This window comes from Dermochelys coriacea, chromosome 3 (assembly GCF_009764565.3).
Source record: "Dermochelys coriacea isolate rDerCor1 chromosome 3, rDerCor1.pri.v4, whole genome shotgun sequence".
In the NCBI taxonomy this organism is placed as follows: domain Eukaryota; kingdom Metazoa; phylum Chordata; order Testudines; family Dermochelyidae; genus Dermochelys; species Dermochelys coriacea.
Window position 1 is genome coordinate 169,835,357 of NC_050070.1, and position 16,992 is coordinate 169,852,348.

Here is a 16,992-nt window from a genome sequence, read left to right on the forward strand (position 1 = left end):
GACATCCTGCTCCTGTCTGAGCTGTCTACACAGACTCTGAGGCCTTCAGTTATTAAACTGTGCTGGGGTGTTTTGTTTACACTTGCTATTCCCCTACCTTACCAATCCATACACCATGTTATTTAGTTTCAGTCTCTCCTCAGTTCTCTGCCAAGGAGAGGGAAGAGATCTCTCCTTCCTGCCTCTCTCTCCCCACCCTCCCCTCCTTCCTATGCTGCCTTATACTTCCTGTGTTAACAGGCCATTTCTCTTGGTAGTCCTCCACCAGCCCTTCTAATCCATTAATTTGGCCCCCCCAGGTCCACCCTGGGGGAAATTAATTGGTGTTTAAGTGACCAGAGTGCTGGCTCAGCTGTTGGTTCCCAGCCTTCTGTCACAGGCTAGGACTCATAAAACTGATAAACCAAGTCCCCATTGACCATGGCAACTTTACCTGGATAACGTGTTTGCAAGAATGAGCTACCATCAAACAATTTCTCTAATGTAGTCACTGTAGAGCCACTTTCCGATAACTTCCCTCGTTTCTTTTATCTGAAGCAAAAGCAAGGGAAATCTTGAGATTTACCCACCTTCAAATCCCCTACAGCACATCGGAACTTCACGTAATATAAATCATATCAAATTGCTGTAGTACTCAGAGCTGGCAATAGGCGATAAGCAGACTAAACAATTGCTTAGGGCATTGATCAGTTCAGGAAGGGACCCCCCTATTAATTATTAATATGGGTTGTATGTGGGGCAGCCCCCCGCAAAATATTCCTGCTTAGAGCCCCCACTGGACTAGCACTGACAATAGTGGATCATGTTCCAAACCAAGTTCTGTTCTTTAGTTACCCTTCAGGATTCTAGCACGCTAGAGTAACCTCTGTGTCCAGAGACTTCACCATGAGAGAGCTGAAATTTGTTTTTCTTTATCTTGCCATGTAAAGATCTGACCTATTGACCCATTATTTACTAGTGTAAAGTGGCATCTAGTGCAGAAAATGTGAAGGCAGTGCTTTTAAAGCACTGGAAATGGCACCATAAAGTCTATCAATATAACCACACTGTGCTGAGTGCTTCTAGACACTAAGCTGGTTGGTTCTCATTCAGTGCACACTGCTTGTTCAGAGGTAAAATCTATGGTAAGGCTTGAGCATTTACCTTACATGGTCAAATGTCAGATACTCCTCTCTATTCATAGTTAAAACTTGTATTGAAAATGTCATTTGCCTAGCCCCCTAACTGATCTCACGTGGTTAAATGGTTGTGTGTTTAATTAAGGTTGGGCAAAATACACGGCCTCTGCCAGCTTGAGAAACAATGTAAAAATGATAGAGAATTAGTGAAATATTGAGGGGAAGAATGTAAAGGTCTGCTGTACTTCTTATGTAACTGAAATTCAGCTGTCTGCTTCACTTGATGAAGATATTGCATTTGGCTCTAGCCTTTCCAGCACCATAGTGTTTGGATGTAAAAGCTACCAAAGTAATACCTTCTTGTCTGAGTGTGTGACTGGAACTTTGTCTGAAAGTTGTATTTGTGAATGCTGTTTTTCTCCAAAGTTACCAATTCAGTAACACCATCTTTGCCATCAAACATGATTTCCATTGTGTTTACACATTAAGCTTGTTTTACTCCGTCAAAAGATAAATATTGCCTAGAATGATTTTTTTTTTTTAAATTTAGGCTTTTTACAGCTAACACAGTATTTTACGCCTACTTAGCACTATTCACTGAAGGAGGTCAGACTGCATCTTGAAACATAAATTAATCCTCATGGTGCCCAGGGAGGTAGATACTTAGGTCTGGTCTACACTACAGAGTTAGGTCGATGGAAGCCACTTTAAGTCGACCTGTTAATGTATGTGTCTACACTACCAGGTCCTTTACGCTGACCTAAGTCACCTTTAGTATCTCCTACTGTTAAATGAGCACAACCAGGCAGAGAAAGTAAGTGATGTGGCTACAGCACTGTAAACTGTGTGAGAAGCAACAATAGAACTTGGGAGCTTTTGCCTCACTTCTGCAGAACATTAGCATCCAGAGGATCCAATCAAGATCAGGCCTCGTTGTGCTAAACACTGTACCTAGCCAGAGTAAGACAGTCTTACCCTAAAGCTATTGCTATCCAAATAGACAAGACAGGAAAAAAAGGAGAAAGGAAGCGTTTTTCCCATTTTTACATTTGGAGAATGGGAATGCAAAGAGATGAAGTGATTTGTCCAGGCCAGTGCTGGGAACTGACCTAGCTCTCTCGAGACCTAGATCAGTACCTTATCCACAATACCATCCTGTCTCTGCTGTGTCTTATATGCTGATCACTAGACACCAACTCCCTTAGTGCTGGCAATAGTAAACATTGTGCAGCATGATCCCATGGGCCATTGCAGTTATTGTCTAATAGTTTTCCACTCCCCCCCCAACACACACTGCTTAGAATGCTTCCTTACAAACTTGAAAATCACATTCCTTTCCCCCACAAAATTGGTTCTATTCCATTAAGCAGGCACTGGATTCCTTCACTGTTGATTCCAATATAACAGAAGTCAACCTGGCTCAGGAGGGTTTACTTCATTGTTTGTGCCCTGGCATTATCATTGATCTTCACCAGGAAGAGCGTTTGCCAAGACTAAAAACAAAACATCAATGAAAGTAGTTGCATTGTTAGAGACGCTGCTAAACAGTCCTGTCTTGTCTTGTATACGCAGCCATACAATACAGTCAGTGCAGAGCGGTGCGAGAGGAGAATTTCCCCTCATGTAGCTACAATAGCTCTGAAAAATCAGGCAGGCAGATATGCCTCAGCCGGTGTAAGTTGTGGACTGGATTTGAAAATAACACTGCATTAAAAGAGGCATTTCTGAGCCACTAGTGACTGTCTGGCTGAGCGGAGATGTCAACTTTGACACTGATAGATGGGGTCTCCCTGTTTAGAGGATGAAATCCTTGTTTCTGGCCTGATTTATTACAAGTTTACCCTCAGAGCTTTCATGTTTAATATTAAAATAAACTGTTGAATGTTTTAAAAAGTAAAATTCTTCTGATAATTACACCAGGTTGCAGAAAAGAATTTGGTACAGCCACAAGCTCACCCAAACCTTTCCATGTGTTCCTACAACTTAGATCTCAGACCTGCTATCAATTACCTCTGAGCAGCAAGAGCATTGTGGGTAACCATTTGCAAATGAGCACACCCCACTTTATTATAGAAATTCCTCTACCCGGTACCTGTCTCCTAGCCCCAGAGACATTTAAAACGAGATTAGCCAAAGCACTGGGAACTTCTGTGTGTTACCTCCAGTGATGGACTGAATCACTTAAAAGGATTTTTCCATTCAATAATCTTTGCTGTTGCTATTTACATATAGTTCCAGAAATGGAGTAGGGTTTACCCAGACCAGCTCTGTGACTGTGAGCATGTTATGCCATGGGAAGTCCCAGGCGTGTGCCATCCTCTCTAGTGGTGCTCCAAAGGATACCTAAATAATGGGACTTACTAAAAGCACCTTCTCTAATTTCTGGCCAGCAAGAAGATCTGGTTGTTTCCTGCTGTTGCTGGCCTAGATGCAGAAAGCTAGAAACTCTACCTGGCTCACAATAAAATGTTCAGTAAGAAACTGCAGCTGGCACATAATGTGGTGCGCTAGGTCACAAGGACGAAATAGCTGATCAAAGCATGTTATGTAGGAATGCTACAGACTGCATTTGCTTCCTGTTCGCTGCCAAATCCAATGCAAGGTTATGGTACTGATCTCTAAAGCCCTTAGAAAGAGCTCACACTGTCCCAGAGATTCTTTTTCTGAGACCAGCCCCAGCAATTACTTTCATGTGGCATGTTATTATTAAAAGAACACACACATGAAACTGCAGGAGCCATAGTGAGAACCTTCTTGATAGAAACCCAGGGGCTGGTAAAGCCTTCCAAGCAGGAAAATTCCCTTGCCTCATTCAGCTTATGCTGTAAAAATCACCTTTTCAATGATTTGTCCCTCTGTATAACCAGAGCACTAGAAAAAAGCAATATGTACTAGAGTAGAAGCCAATGTTTAAACCAGAGCAGGAGGGTAAATTGCCTGTCTTTTCTGGGGAGAACCCACTATTTCCCTAGTTTTTATACAATATCTAAATGCCAAGGTGTTCTAGAAATGACAGGTGGAGGTGAAACTGGGTATATGACACCACCTAAATACTATGAAGGTTTAAAAGTAAGCCTAGCACCACGGCAATAGGTTGCAGTGCAACAAGGCAATTTGGGGTGCTTCTGGATGAAAGAAAACATTAGTGCAAAAAGCTAGTGACCGCTGGCTATTGAGGGAGATTGGCTCCCTTCCAGCTGCACTGTAGACATGCCCTAAGTATGCAAAGGAGTAGGAGAAGCTGGAACACACGTGAGTGGGTATGCACATGCGGTGTGATGGAACAAGTGAAGGTGGATGGTGGAGAGTTGGATGTGCATTTGTTCAGACTGGGGACAATGTATGCATGAAGGTAGGAGGAAGGCCAGATGGGAAAGGATGAAGGAATACACATGCATGGTAAACTGGGTGGGAGTTAGGGCTGTGGCTAAGAAAGGATCAAAGTATAGAAAGGTGAGTGCAAAGGGAAAAAATGTTATAAAAAGCTACTGGCTTCTCTGTAGACGAGACTCTTTAGGTTAATTAATAACTTGCTAATGATTTTTACTGGTGCATTTATTCTGGAGTCACTATTTTGTAATTGCTTTAGGTTTTATTTATTTGTTTAAGGCTTGCTCAGGCACTTCAGTGTTTTTCTTCATATAGAGCCCTTAAATTTCTGTAGCTCCAACACTTCTCCCCAAATGGCCTTCAGTAACTCAAAGTCCATCTGTTGGCTTACCCTGCTTTTTGAATCAGAGACTCCATCATTCAGTTACCCTGAAGTTCACAGGGCTTGCAGCACATATGGTCTGGAAGCTTGTTCGATGTCTGAAGCTGCCCGCAATATCCAGGTACAGCGGGATGTGTTAAAGATTTGAGTTTCATTCACGGAAACTGTCTATGGGCCTCTGAGCTTTATCTTCAGTGGCCCAGTAAGACTGCTACATGCAGAGGCTGGGGGAAGGCTGGGTGATGCATCAAGAGCACCATGCTTTATACCCATTAGCAGAGTGGGAAAATTGCCAGTTGCTTATTTCAACGAACAATTTGTGAACTTCCTGAGGGCCTTGTGCTCCTCTGGGAGCCGTGAGTAGCCACAGTCATTACTAACATCTGACTGAATTATGGACTATTATGTAAATACAGTGTGTACTCTGGAAAAAAAAAACCTGGATAGTTCAGCTGATAGGTAACTGTGATATGCCTCTCTCATCTTCAGGTTGCTAGAACCAAATGAACCTAGGTAGCGGTCATATGGTGGGGAAGAGGTGGTTCTCTTCCAGGCTCCACCCACAAAATAAGCTCCACCCATGTGAGGCGTAAAAATTAGATGCTACTTGCTGTAGGTAGAGCAGATGGTCAAAATATAATTGTGCAGCTCTTTGAGCTCCACTGGGCTTCTAAAACTTGGCTACCCTCTGTGGGCTTAAATATACCCATGGGCTATGCTGGGCCCCTAGGGCTGAGGAAATAACTAATGGTATCTCCCAGGCATCACTCACTGTGACACCAACAAGTGACACTAACATGGAACCTCTCTCTCAGTGAATTATGTAGATCTGTGAATCCACCCTTTGATTTCTTACATGCACAGTGAAGTAAGTGTTGCCTTCTAAATCACCATCTTTAGGTAGCTTGGTTAACTCCTCACTGATATGAATGGGGCAGCTCACACCTCTTAGAGCTAACGTTCCTCTCTGCAGCATCACTTGGACAGCTCTGCATGGGTTACGCTTGGTTCACCCTCTTGAGGTTTCTGTCACAGCCATAACAGTTGGAGACTTACTTTTTCTTTTTAGAAGAAAGCTGAGATTCTGGGGGGAAAGACTAGCTTCACGGAGGAGCTAGTATAGTGTATGGGCACATATCGGCTCTGTTGAGCCTTTCAGCCTGCTAATACCCAAAAGTCTCAAACATCTGACAGCTGTGGTTTGTGTGAAACGAGTCTGTTGAGGTCAGTACTGGTGCTATTGGACAGGGACCCCATTACTATAATTGACATCATTTTGGCAGCCTCAGCAGAAACACCAGGGATTAAATGGACCTGGAGATTGAATTACCCTCTCCCCTATAGAGATGGTCTGTTTGTCTGTCATAGCTGAAGTACTCTGGCAGAACAGCTGGTATGGCTGCTGTCTGTGTGATATTTTTACTGTGATAAGCGGAGGACTCCAATCTTCAGAGGTGTCATTAGCACTTAATCCATTTAGGTAATTACTAAAGCACAGCTGTATTGAGGTGTCACTCTTAGTCACAATCTGTGGGCCTAATCCTGATCACTTGCATTCTGATGTAACTCCATTGACTATACTGGGATAAGTGAGAGCATCGTCAGAATGAGCCGACATTGAGATGGCCTGAGTGGCCAGCAGAATGTTTCCTTTGCACAGAGGAATCTTCTGGTAACACAGAGTAGCATAGCCAGTCCAGTGCCATCCTCCTCACAGCTCCTGGCATTGGGGGCATGGCTGGACCAAAGCTGTACTTTGGTCCTCCCTGACTGCCAGAATAGCCCTGGGGGACTCTTGCAGGTAGGCGTAACTTAGAGCCAAACTGACCTCCAGCCATCCCAATGCTGGGGTGTATGATATCAAGGCGGTATATAACTTTTGCCCCTTACTCAGGTCCTCTGCTCCGAGAACAGCTCAACTGGTCTCAGGGATTGGGCCTTTTCACCTCAGATGTTTTCATCTGTAGATCTCAAATCACTTTATAAATGTGGGCAAAATTTATTTTAATCATTTTGCATATAGGAAACTCCAAGCACAAAGAGGGGTAAGTGACTTGTCCAAGATCACACAACAAATCAGAGGTAGAGTTGGGACTACAGCTACCCTCACAGTTGCTCTATCATTTTTCATTTGGGGTGTTTGTGAAACAATAATAGTCACAAATGGCTTCTTTTAAAGTCTAAACTTTAAAAATATCACATTCAGTGTTCTGTCTACTATTGACCAACTTTTTTTTTTTTTTTTTTGCAGGGACACCTGTCTGGTTCTTTGTGAAAATTGCTCCGATTCGAAATGAACAGGATAAAGTGGTTTTATTTCTTTGCACTTTCAGTGACATAACAGCTTTCAAACAGCCCATTGAGGATGATTCATGTAAAGGTTTGTCTTTCTTGTCATATAATTGTGCATTGTGCTGCTTTTCTTGGTGCATGTTGACTGTGAAATAACTGAAGGCCTCTAATACCCACACTAAGAATTGGACTTTAAAACTAGTGGCAACCATGCAGAGTCAAGCACAGCCCTATCTGGAATGAGTGCAAGCTTTAGAACTATCTAAGCAGGATTGAGTCTGGTCAGTGCTTGGATGGGTGACCACTAAAGAAAAAATCCAAGTACGGTTAGAAATTGGGGCTGGGGATCCGGTGGATGGTGCTTTTCCTTTTAATTCAGTTCTGACCATGCCTCAGCATTATGTGGGCACAGAGTTGTTACTAATGCCAGCTTTTGGATGAACTGTAAAACTAAGGTCCCAACCACTTATCATTATTATAACTAGTGAAGGGAGCCGAGTCTCTTCTCTGAGGCACTGAGCCAACACAAATCCTTTGTCCTTGGTGGGAACGGGGGCTGTTCAGCTTCTTTCAGATCTGTTGGCACTTTGTGCAACAGCAGAGGCATTAACCCTATTTCTGGAATCTAGCCCAGACTTGGGTAATTTCATTCTACCTGCCTAATGAGGGCCTGATTTGGTTTCCATGAAACTCAATGAAAAGACTCCCAGTGACCTCAGTGGGCACTGGATCAGGCCTAAACTGTTAGATAGAGTTGCTGCATGCTATTAATCCATTGCTGAGTTTCACCCCAGAAGTTGTGGCCCTTCAGCAAGGCCCTGATCCTGCACATTTATGGGTAGATTCCTGTGTCCGTACAGAGTCATATATGAGCTTGAAGGAGAATAGTTTATAACGGCAGATGAATCCTCGGAGGCGAGAGGTACATAATGCAAGTTCTCTTGTTGATTGCATTTCTTTTTAATGTTCAATAATATCTGTAGTATAAAACTTATCAGGAAGTTGAATTTATTTACATTTTATTTTAAAAATATAGTGTTTCTCAAAGTGGAAACACCTGTCACCATCCCTAATGAAGAACAACCTTTAAAAATAGACTCTCTGCCAAGCTGCATTGAATGGTTTTCTTTTTATTGCTATGTGTTTTTTGGTTTTTTTGTTGCTTAAATCAAATTAGAAAGTGGGTTTTGTAGTCAGAAAGGTCTGTCCCATGGAAAATAGCTTTCTGCCAGGCACCTCATGGTCTTCACTTCACTCTGACAAGAACTGACTGCAGAGATAAATCAGTATTAGGTAGTAAAGATAGGTCTAGATTATTTACTGGGAATGAAGTGCATTTAACCAGGCAACGAAGTGAGTTTCTTTCAGGAGTGATACTAGTCTGTAGTTCTCCCCTGCACTTCTGCAGAAACCAACGTTCTGCTGAAGAGCCTAATGTGCTAGTAAGCTATGGACTCGGGAGCAAATATTTGTTTTCTCTCTGAAGATGACACATTTGATTTTGTAAGTAGGAGAAAGAAAACTCTAATCAAACATTTGAAGAAATTGCACCTGTTGGATTCCTAGATTGTACTATACTTACGGTGCTGGTGATGATGCTTAGCAGTTTCATGTCCAAAGCAATGTACAGAGATTAAACTAATTATCCACACAGCATCCAAGTTAGGTGGGTGTTATGTTCGTTTTACAAATGTGGAAACTGAGGCAGATAGCTAAGTGCCAGATTTTTGAAATGTGGGTGCCTAAAACCAGGCATGGAAGTAAAGGTGGCCTGATTTTCAGAGGGGCTAAACACCCACAACTTCCCCAGAAATCCTCCTCAGACTTGAATGGAGTGACTTGCCCAAGGCCACAGAGTGACCCTGTGGCACAGCTGGGATTAAAACTTGACAGCTGCTGACTCTCAACCCTATGCTCATTCTCCAGACCTTGCTGTTTCTTCACGTAACAAAAGTTACATGATATTTGTAAGTCTGCCAAATATTAGTCCCAAGTTTACTGAAGTCAATGAAGTTCTACCAGTTTTGTGTTGGCATGAGTAGAAAACCCATTATTTCTACACATGCAAATCTGAAGATGTGATACCATGGTAATAAAGTTGGAGATACTCTCATAAACCTTAATTTATTTCCAAGTCTTTTTACTCCCTGCTACTGCTTCTTCCTAGAGGATAGCTCCACACTGTCCCTACACACAGTATATTTGCAATGATTTGATTAATTAGAAGCCCAACGCCTTACAGAAATGCATGTTGTCAGACACTTAGAGACTTTTATATGCATATTTATTAGTAGAGCTTATTGAGCCTTCATATCTTGCATGAAAAAGTTGCATGTCTGGTGGGTGACTCACAGGGTTGTGGAGGGGAATGAGAATATTTTTGGAAGCTGTGAGAGGTAGAAAAACTGGTTATGATTTCAGAAGAATCTTCAAGGAATAAACATCAGGAGTCTGAATTTTGAAGAGGACACATACCAACCTGTATTGACATTTACTGTGGAGCTGATCACAACATATTTTAAATGAAAAATGGCTTTTTGACCAAAAAGAGAACTTTTGCAGAAAATTTTCATTTGAGTAGAAATGTTCCTGATTTTCTACAAAAAAACAGGAAACCCCAAAGTGAAAGTTTTTATTGAAAATAACTTTTGGATCTCAGCTTTCTGTTTGTTTGTTGCTGGAAAAAATAAAAACTCTTTGTGGGAAATAATTTTTCAAAATTTCCTATGAAAAGCCTCTAGTTTAGTGTGATTGTGCATGCATCATCAGTTATTTCATGTGAAAATCTCCAGTTAAACATCTAATAGTCCCTTTTACATGTGCAAAGACCTCATTTCCATGTGCAGTTATGTGTAGGTTCATATGCAGTGGATGTAGCCCTAGGTGCCTGATCATTTGAAATCAGGCCCTGTAGCTCTGCTTATGGAAGCATTGTTATCTTATGCAAAGAGTAGCTGTCTATTTATCTCTGCCCATTTAAAGAGCAGGTTATGGCTTGGCCTGAGCACACTTAGCTATGAATGTCTTAGTAGCCCACTATTGAATGTTTAATTTCAAGCACTTTTTTCTTTTGAGCTGTCAGCGTGCTTGTGACTTACGGAAGGATGTGTGTGTCTCGCATTAATGACTGGAGATTGACATGTATACAAAAGTGAACAGGCAGCTTTTGTCTGAGATGAGTAGAGGAAGGCAGAGATGAAAATGGTACTGAGACCACCTATTCATTTTAATAAACACTCTAATAATCAGACATTAAAAAGACTGAAATTTGAAAAATGTAAGTCTTACACTAGGTATGCTTCTAATTATAGGGTCTTTTGTTTTCTGGTTCGAAGAATTTGTTCACTTTTTAATACTGCATAATTTATGACTGCCATGGAAATTTAAGTAAATTTGCTTTTAAACATAGCTGCTTTAAAAATAGCACACACTAAATATAGCTACTTGAAAAATACTCTATATCAGTGTTGTTTGAAGATATAAATAAACTTTTCTTCCTCCCCACACACGTTCCCCTTAAAATTTGGGGGGGGGGGGGAATTTAGCCTGTGTGCAATTCCATTCAAGTCAATTGAGTTATATTATGGTGGAATTTGGCACTTGATATTTTATGTGGACCTCACAGCAGGCCTTCTAAAATGTCTGAAACTAGTCTATTCCTTTGCCCTTCTGGTTTATGATCACATGAGGTTTGGAGGACTCCGAGAAGCAGATATTCAAAATGATTTCTACATTTGAATGCACAGTTTTAGGGTTATGGTAATTTGTGCATGCATATCGGATTTGTATGTACAAATTTGAGTAGTCAGACATTCAGCAGGTTGGCAGGAATGTGTATTTGTGCATGCAAAGGAATGTGTGCAAACTTAGGGGCTGTGTTGAGGTCCATTTGAAAATGTGGACTGGAGGGCGCTCTGCTGACTTACACCAGCTCAGAATCTGTTGCTTAGACCCAATGTTTTTGTTTTCATTATTTTTATAAGACAAAATGATATTGGGTTCAACAGCCATGTACCCTGTGGGTGAAAGATTGCTGGCCTGTTATCTCCTAAACTGCTATGTTTCCAGCAGTAATTGTTATAATTGACACTGCAAAAGAAGTTTTATTTCATTTTGTGTTTATGGTAATCCTTTTGATCAGAATCAGGGCTCAGAAAAATCCAACTGGCTTTGTTTGCTTGGTTTATTTTAATTCAGAACTAGTGTTTTCTGGTCTGTGAGGTTTTTGTTTTGTGTGGAGAGGGAGGGGAGATTTTTTTTAAATAAGTATTTACATGAACATAATTTATATTTGAAGGTTTTTTGTTAGTAGAAACATTAGGCTTCAGTTTCAATGTCTGAATGAAATCTTTAACTTAAAAAACCAAACAGAGAAGTGATGAGAACATAAAGGCTCTTGTTTATGCTTCTTAGGTCCATTAGGACAAATAATGTTCTAGAACTCTCTAGAAACTTAGATGGGAATGGGATTGAACAGAGTCACTGATGATTGGAGAGAGGTGAAGTCAGCTGTAATTGGATTTTGAAGAGAAGGGAATAGATGGAAATGATAACTGTTCAGGAGCGTGGTTTGCTTGAGTCCAGACAATTCTGAATGCAGATGAGGCATCTGATAACGTGGTAATCTGATAATACAAATCTGGTTACCCCTTCTTACTTTTTCAGTCTTCACAATGTTAAATTCATGAGGCAGTGGCTTTTAATTCTAACTCTAGTACTCAAAGTTGCTGATCAATGCTCCAGCTTGGCTAGTGTTTAGTAATTATTATAGTATTCAGCATATGAAAGGATGTGATTCATCTTGAGTAAGCAGAAGGAGGTGGTAGGAAACAAGTGAATGAATTGAAATAATGAAAACTGATAATTCTTCTATAATAAAATGTAAACATTATCATGTTTTTTGAAGCAAATTACAAAGGGACCAGGTTCCTCTCCTGGTAACCTGATAGTTCTTCCCTTACAAGAGAAGAGCCCCAGTGCAGAGGCAGCTTATCCGGCACAGCTGGAAAAGTCAGTCCTCACAAGCAAAGCAGAGTCTTGGGGCTCAGTCTCTCCTTTTGTGGAGCTGGGGGTCAGTCCTAAGTCCTCTGGCCAGGTAAGACAAAATGGAGTCTCCCCTTCTGCAGCATGGTGAAACTTCTGGGCTGCATTCCCTGTGGTTGCTGTAACCTGACTCCCTGTTTCCAGGTGTCTTCTACAAAACCACCCCTGCCCAAGCTCAGTTCACGTGTGAAGGCTCAGAGATGCTTTTTGGGGCCCGAAGTTGGTCACCCAGGCATGGCAATTGGGCTCTGGCCAGGTAACTCCTCCTCTCAAACATGAGGTCTGTCCAGGTTCAACTCATATGCTGGGGTAGCTCTGGCCATGAACAGGCTTTCTGGTGCCTGCAGTCAGTTGCCAGGCTTGTCTGGAGCTCCTGGTCTGGCCCCCCCAGAGTGTTTGTGCCTCTCAAACAGGTGAGATCAGCAGTCTGTTTACACAGTTTCTATGTTACAGCTGGGAGAGTGCCTCCCAGCCTGGCCAGAGAGACTTGTGCTAGCAGGGCTTGCATTAATATGCCTGGATGTTGCGGCACCAGCAGTTTCTCCATGTAGACACCCAAGTTTAGACCCGGGGGCAGGGTGGGCTTGTGCTCGGGTAGATAGCTTGAGCCTACATGGGTACCGCAATGTTTGTGCAACTAATTTTAGTGTGCTAGTGCAAGCCCCACTAACACGAGTCTGTTTACCTGGGCTGGGGGGTTCGCTCCCATATATGTAGACACACCCTTGGGAATTGCTTCTCTCAAGCCTCCAAATGGCTAGCGGGCTTCACTTACAAAAGCACCTGAAGCAGATTTGGGGGGACTTGACAGGTCACAGGTGAAAGACACTACTCTTGTGGTCTCAGTATAAATCTGGCTTGAGCCAGTTAACAACAAAAGAACTAGAACTTCACAAGAACAAAATACAAAATCAATTCAGCAAAGCGGTGGGATGTTTCATTTTCTTAGCCAACGTGACTGATGCCTAATACAAAGGCCATAGTGGAGTCCAGAACAGGAAGAAGAGGAGATTGAAACACAGCTGATGGTTTTGTGATCCTGAGTTCTTTCCTTTTCTTCTAGCATTCAAGATTGAAGGTCTAGTTTTCTGCCAAAATCTACGTTTGCAAAGGAGGTTGTATCACAGTGGTTGTGTCAAAATGATGAAGAATTGTGAAAGTGAAGTCATGGACAGCAGGACAGTTGAATTCAGAATTTTGAATTTTTAAGACCTCCACTCCTATTGAGGCAGCTCAGTATTAGTGGAGTGAGTTTTGGTACGTTCAGATTGGTTTGATCAAAAGTTCATCACAGAACAGGTGCTTAACGTATCAACAGAAGAACAAAAACAGGAGAGTGGGAGGCAAGACAAGTTATTAGATTGGATACTATTATTGTTCTATTCCAGAAATGCAAGTTGGCTTCTTTGACAATATTATATGTGCTTTTTGATTGTCTGAAAAATAAATATGCTTATAAGGTGAATTGCATAATGAGTGTCTTGAGTTTCATGTAATACAATTTGAAATTTTTTCTTTTTTCAGAGGAAAAAAGTGGGGATTTTCAGGTATAGGAAAATCCCTATCACCTTGGGGAAGAAAACAACTATTTAATTTAGGTAGTCCAGTCTGTTCCCCCTCATCATGGCAGGACTGATGTCATTATACCTTTTTTTGAAATATGGGTCAAAGCTAGACTTCAGGAGCTCCAGTGCTGTGATTCCACTCTTCCTTTGCATTTTGTTCCACTGCCTAATGGCTCTTAGTTTGAATGTCTTTCTGATTATTTACTTTTTCTGCTGTAACTTAAGTCCATTGCTTCTTGGTCTGTCTTCATTGACTAATGAGAGTAATCAGCCCTTGCCCTAAATGTCTGCGTACCTGCAGGCAGTTTGTCTTCCTTCAGGTTTCTGTAGTAATATGGTGTAACAAGATTAAGAGGGATTCCTTCCTCTTAGGGTACTGAGAGACAATTGAGCATTCTACTGTAGGTGCTGTTCATGCCAATGTTGTCTCTGTGATGCAACATATAGAACCACTGTGTATGCTGGAGTTTCCACAATTTTCTTTTCCTTCAATTTAAAAATGAAAGGATGGTGTTTTACACTAATTTCCCAAAACACAGCAGTATTGCTATAGTAAGCATTAGGGTTTAGACCATTACTGTAGAATATTCCCAGCCCTTTTAAAATAAGGGACAGAAATGAAAAAAAGTGAGAGAATCTCTCAGCTTCATAATTGCTAATGTTACTTGAAAAGCATAATATAATCTCTGGCCATTTTGATAGGCTTTGCATCTTCATGGCATTGCTTAAATTTCTGTAAAATTTAATGACATTTACTAACCCTTTGTTCTACGGTAAAAATTTCACGAAGCTCAGCTCTGCTCAAGGCATACTCACATACTTATGCACTCTTCAGGCACAGGGCCTGATTCTTCTTCCAACTGTAAATCAGCGGAAATTCCATTGGAATCAATAGCTACAATGATGTAAATCTGGAATAAGCAAGAGGAGAATTGGGCCTGCAGTCTCATTATAGGCAATACTATCAGCTCTGCTTGTATAGTTAAGTTTGCATGACACTTCTCTTTACATGATCCTGTTTTCAGCTGCTTGTAATTTTGCCCAGCTTTAACTGTTTGATTGAAATTTTCCTCACCAGGTGTCTGCCAGAGGCTGAATTTACTTTTAAAGTTTCCTCAACAACGATTGAGCCATATGGGAGAATGAGATTAGGTTAAAATGTCTTAGCTTGTCCATGGTAAAAAAAAAAAAAAAATTCCTATAATTGTTTCTTTGAGACATTCTAATGCTTTCATGCTTTGGCGCAAAGACTTGAAATTGCCTTGGGCCAGGGATGTGCCTTTTGCCATCCCTGTGAAAATAGCTCAAATTTGGCCAAGTTATAAGCCTTTGAAAAACCTTTGTTTGTATATGCTCAGTAGAGATTTGTTAAAGCTTGTCAACTAAATTCTCTAAGGATTCTATCTGTACTCAGCATGCTCCAGCCCCGGATTGCAGGGCTGAGCAGGCTTTTCCCTGAAATTGGTGCTGCAGGCCATCCTGGTCATGGAAACCAGAATTAAGAACAGGGAGAGTCTCTCTGTGATCTCAGTGCCCCCCCTGCTGGTGACCACGCAGTATGGAGCAGGAAGTGACCTGCCTCAAATGCAGAATGGACAAGAACCTGACTGGTGGGTGCAGGGGGTGTAGATCGAGAGAAGGAACCTGGGATGGTTGACAAGGAAAACTGGGACGGGGAGTTAACAGGAGGGTTTAGAGAAGAGCTACAAGAATGATCAAACTTGTAGTGATACTCAAATCAATTTATCTAGCTTAACAAAGAGAAGATTAAGGGGTAACTGTATTAATTTATAAATACCTACCTGGAGAACCAATATTTAATAAAGGCCTCTTCAGTATAGCAGAGAAAGGTATTCCACAATCTAATGACTGGAAGCTGAAGCTGGACAAATTCAGACCGGTAAAAGGTGTACATTTTTAACAGTGAGGGGCAATTTACCAAGCATCAAGGTGGATTCTCCATCACAGACGTTTTTATAATCAAGATTGGATGTTTTTATAAAAGCTATGCTGTAGGAATTATTTTGGGTAAATTCTGTGGCCTGTGTGATACGGAAGCTCGGCCGAGATGATCAGTGATCCCTTTTTGTCTTGGAATCTATGGAACTAGGACTGAGATCTGGGAAGAGGAGAGACTGGGACTCTGGGCAAGGAGCCCATAGGTAGACTGGGATGAGGAGCCTGAACTGGGGAGAAGACTGGGACTTGGACAGGGAGGTCAGAGGATTAGAGTAGGACTGGGATAAGAAGGTAGAGGTGGGGAAATGCAATGAGATGCTGCAGTGGGGCAATGAGGAAAAGACAGTACTAGAATAGGGACAGACTGAGGGAGACAGGGGCAGAAAGGTAACTCTAGAATAGACTCCTCTCCTGAACATGGAATGGGATCCCAGATTTCCAAGTCTCCTCCTCCTCCTTCTTCTCAGCAAACATCTGTAAAACCGACCAGCAATGTGTGTCTCATCTACCTCTAACCCTGGTCCACATAAAGGATGACAACCTACTACTGCTATTGGTAAATCCATTAACTCAAGGGGAAGATAGCTGTGCAGTGGATCCAAAGGTTCCAATCCCTCTGATAACCCATGTGGGTGTCAATATGATTCCACAGTTTGCTTTTTTAAAAACCTAGAACATTACATGCACACTCAGGGCAGAGTTTGAATAGTGTGAAGTAAATAAGGCCATTCCTGTCTGTTGAGTGCTTGGCTTTGCAACATTAAGGTACTCTACACACAAAACAATACGTTATAATCTTTATACACAGCATAAAGAAAAGGAATATTTGTGGCACTTAGACACTCACAAAAGCTTATGCTCAAATAAATTTGTTTAGTCTCTAAGGTGCCACAAGTACTCCTTTTCTTTTTATGGATACAGACTATCATACTCTCCTTACAGTGTGTATGATAAACCCATTGTTTCATGTTCTCTGTGTGTGTATATAAATCTCCCCTGTGTTTTTTCCACCAAATGCATCCGATGAAGTGAGCTGTAGCTCATGAAAGCTTATGCTCTAATAAATTTGTTAGTCTCTAAGGTGCCACAAGTACTCCTTTTCTTTTTGCGAATACAGACTAACACGGCTGCTACTCTAAAAACAAGACTAACATGGCTTCTACTCTGAAACTTATACACAGCAAAGTACACTTTATTTCAGCACCACGGACAGCATTACTTGCTAATAATACTCGTATGGTGTACATGTGTTTATTCATATCACATACTATAAGTCTGAGACTGTAAACCCATGTGATTCTAT

General features: G+C 41.5%; 1 protein-coding gene across 1 annotated transcript in view; it reads left to right on the plus strand.

Moving 5' to 3' along the window:
- The window catches only part of KCNH1 (potassium voltage-gated channel subfamily H member 1), a 311,734-nt gene that overhangs the window by 22,191 nt on the left and 272,551 nt on the right, over positions 1-16,992 (plus strand). The window contains 1 exon segment of the mRNA XM_038397908.2: positions 7,082-7,210. Coding sequence (XP_038253836.1) covers positions 7,082-7,210 — 129 coding nt within the window.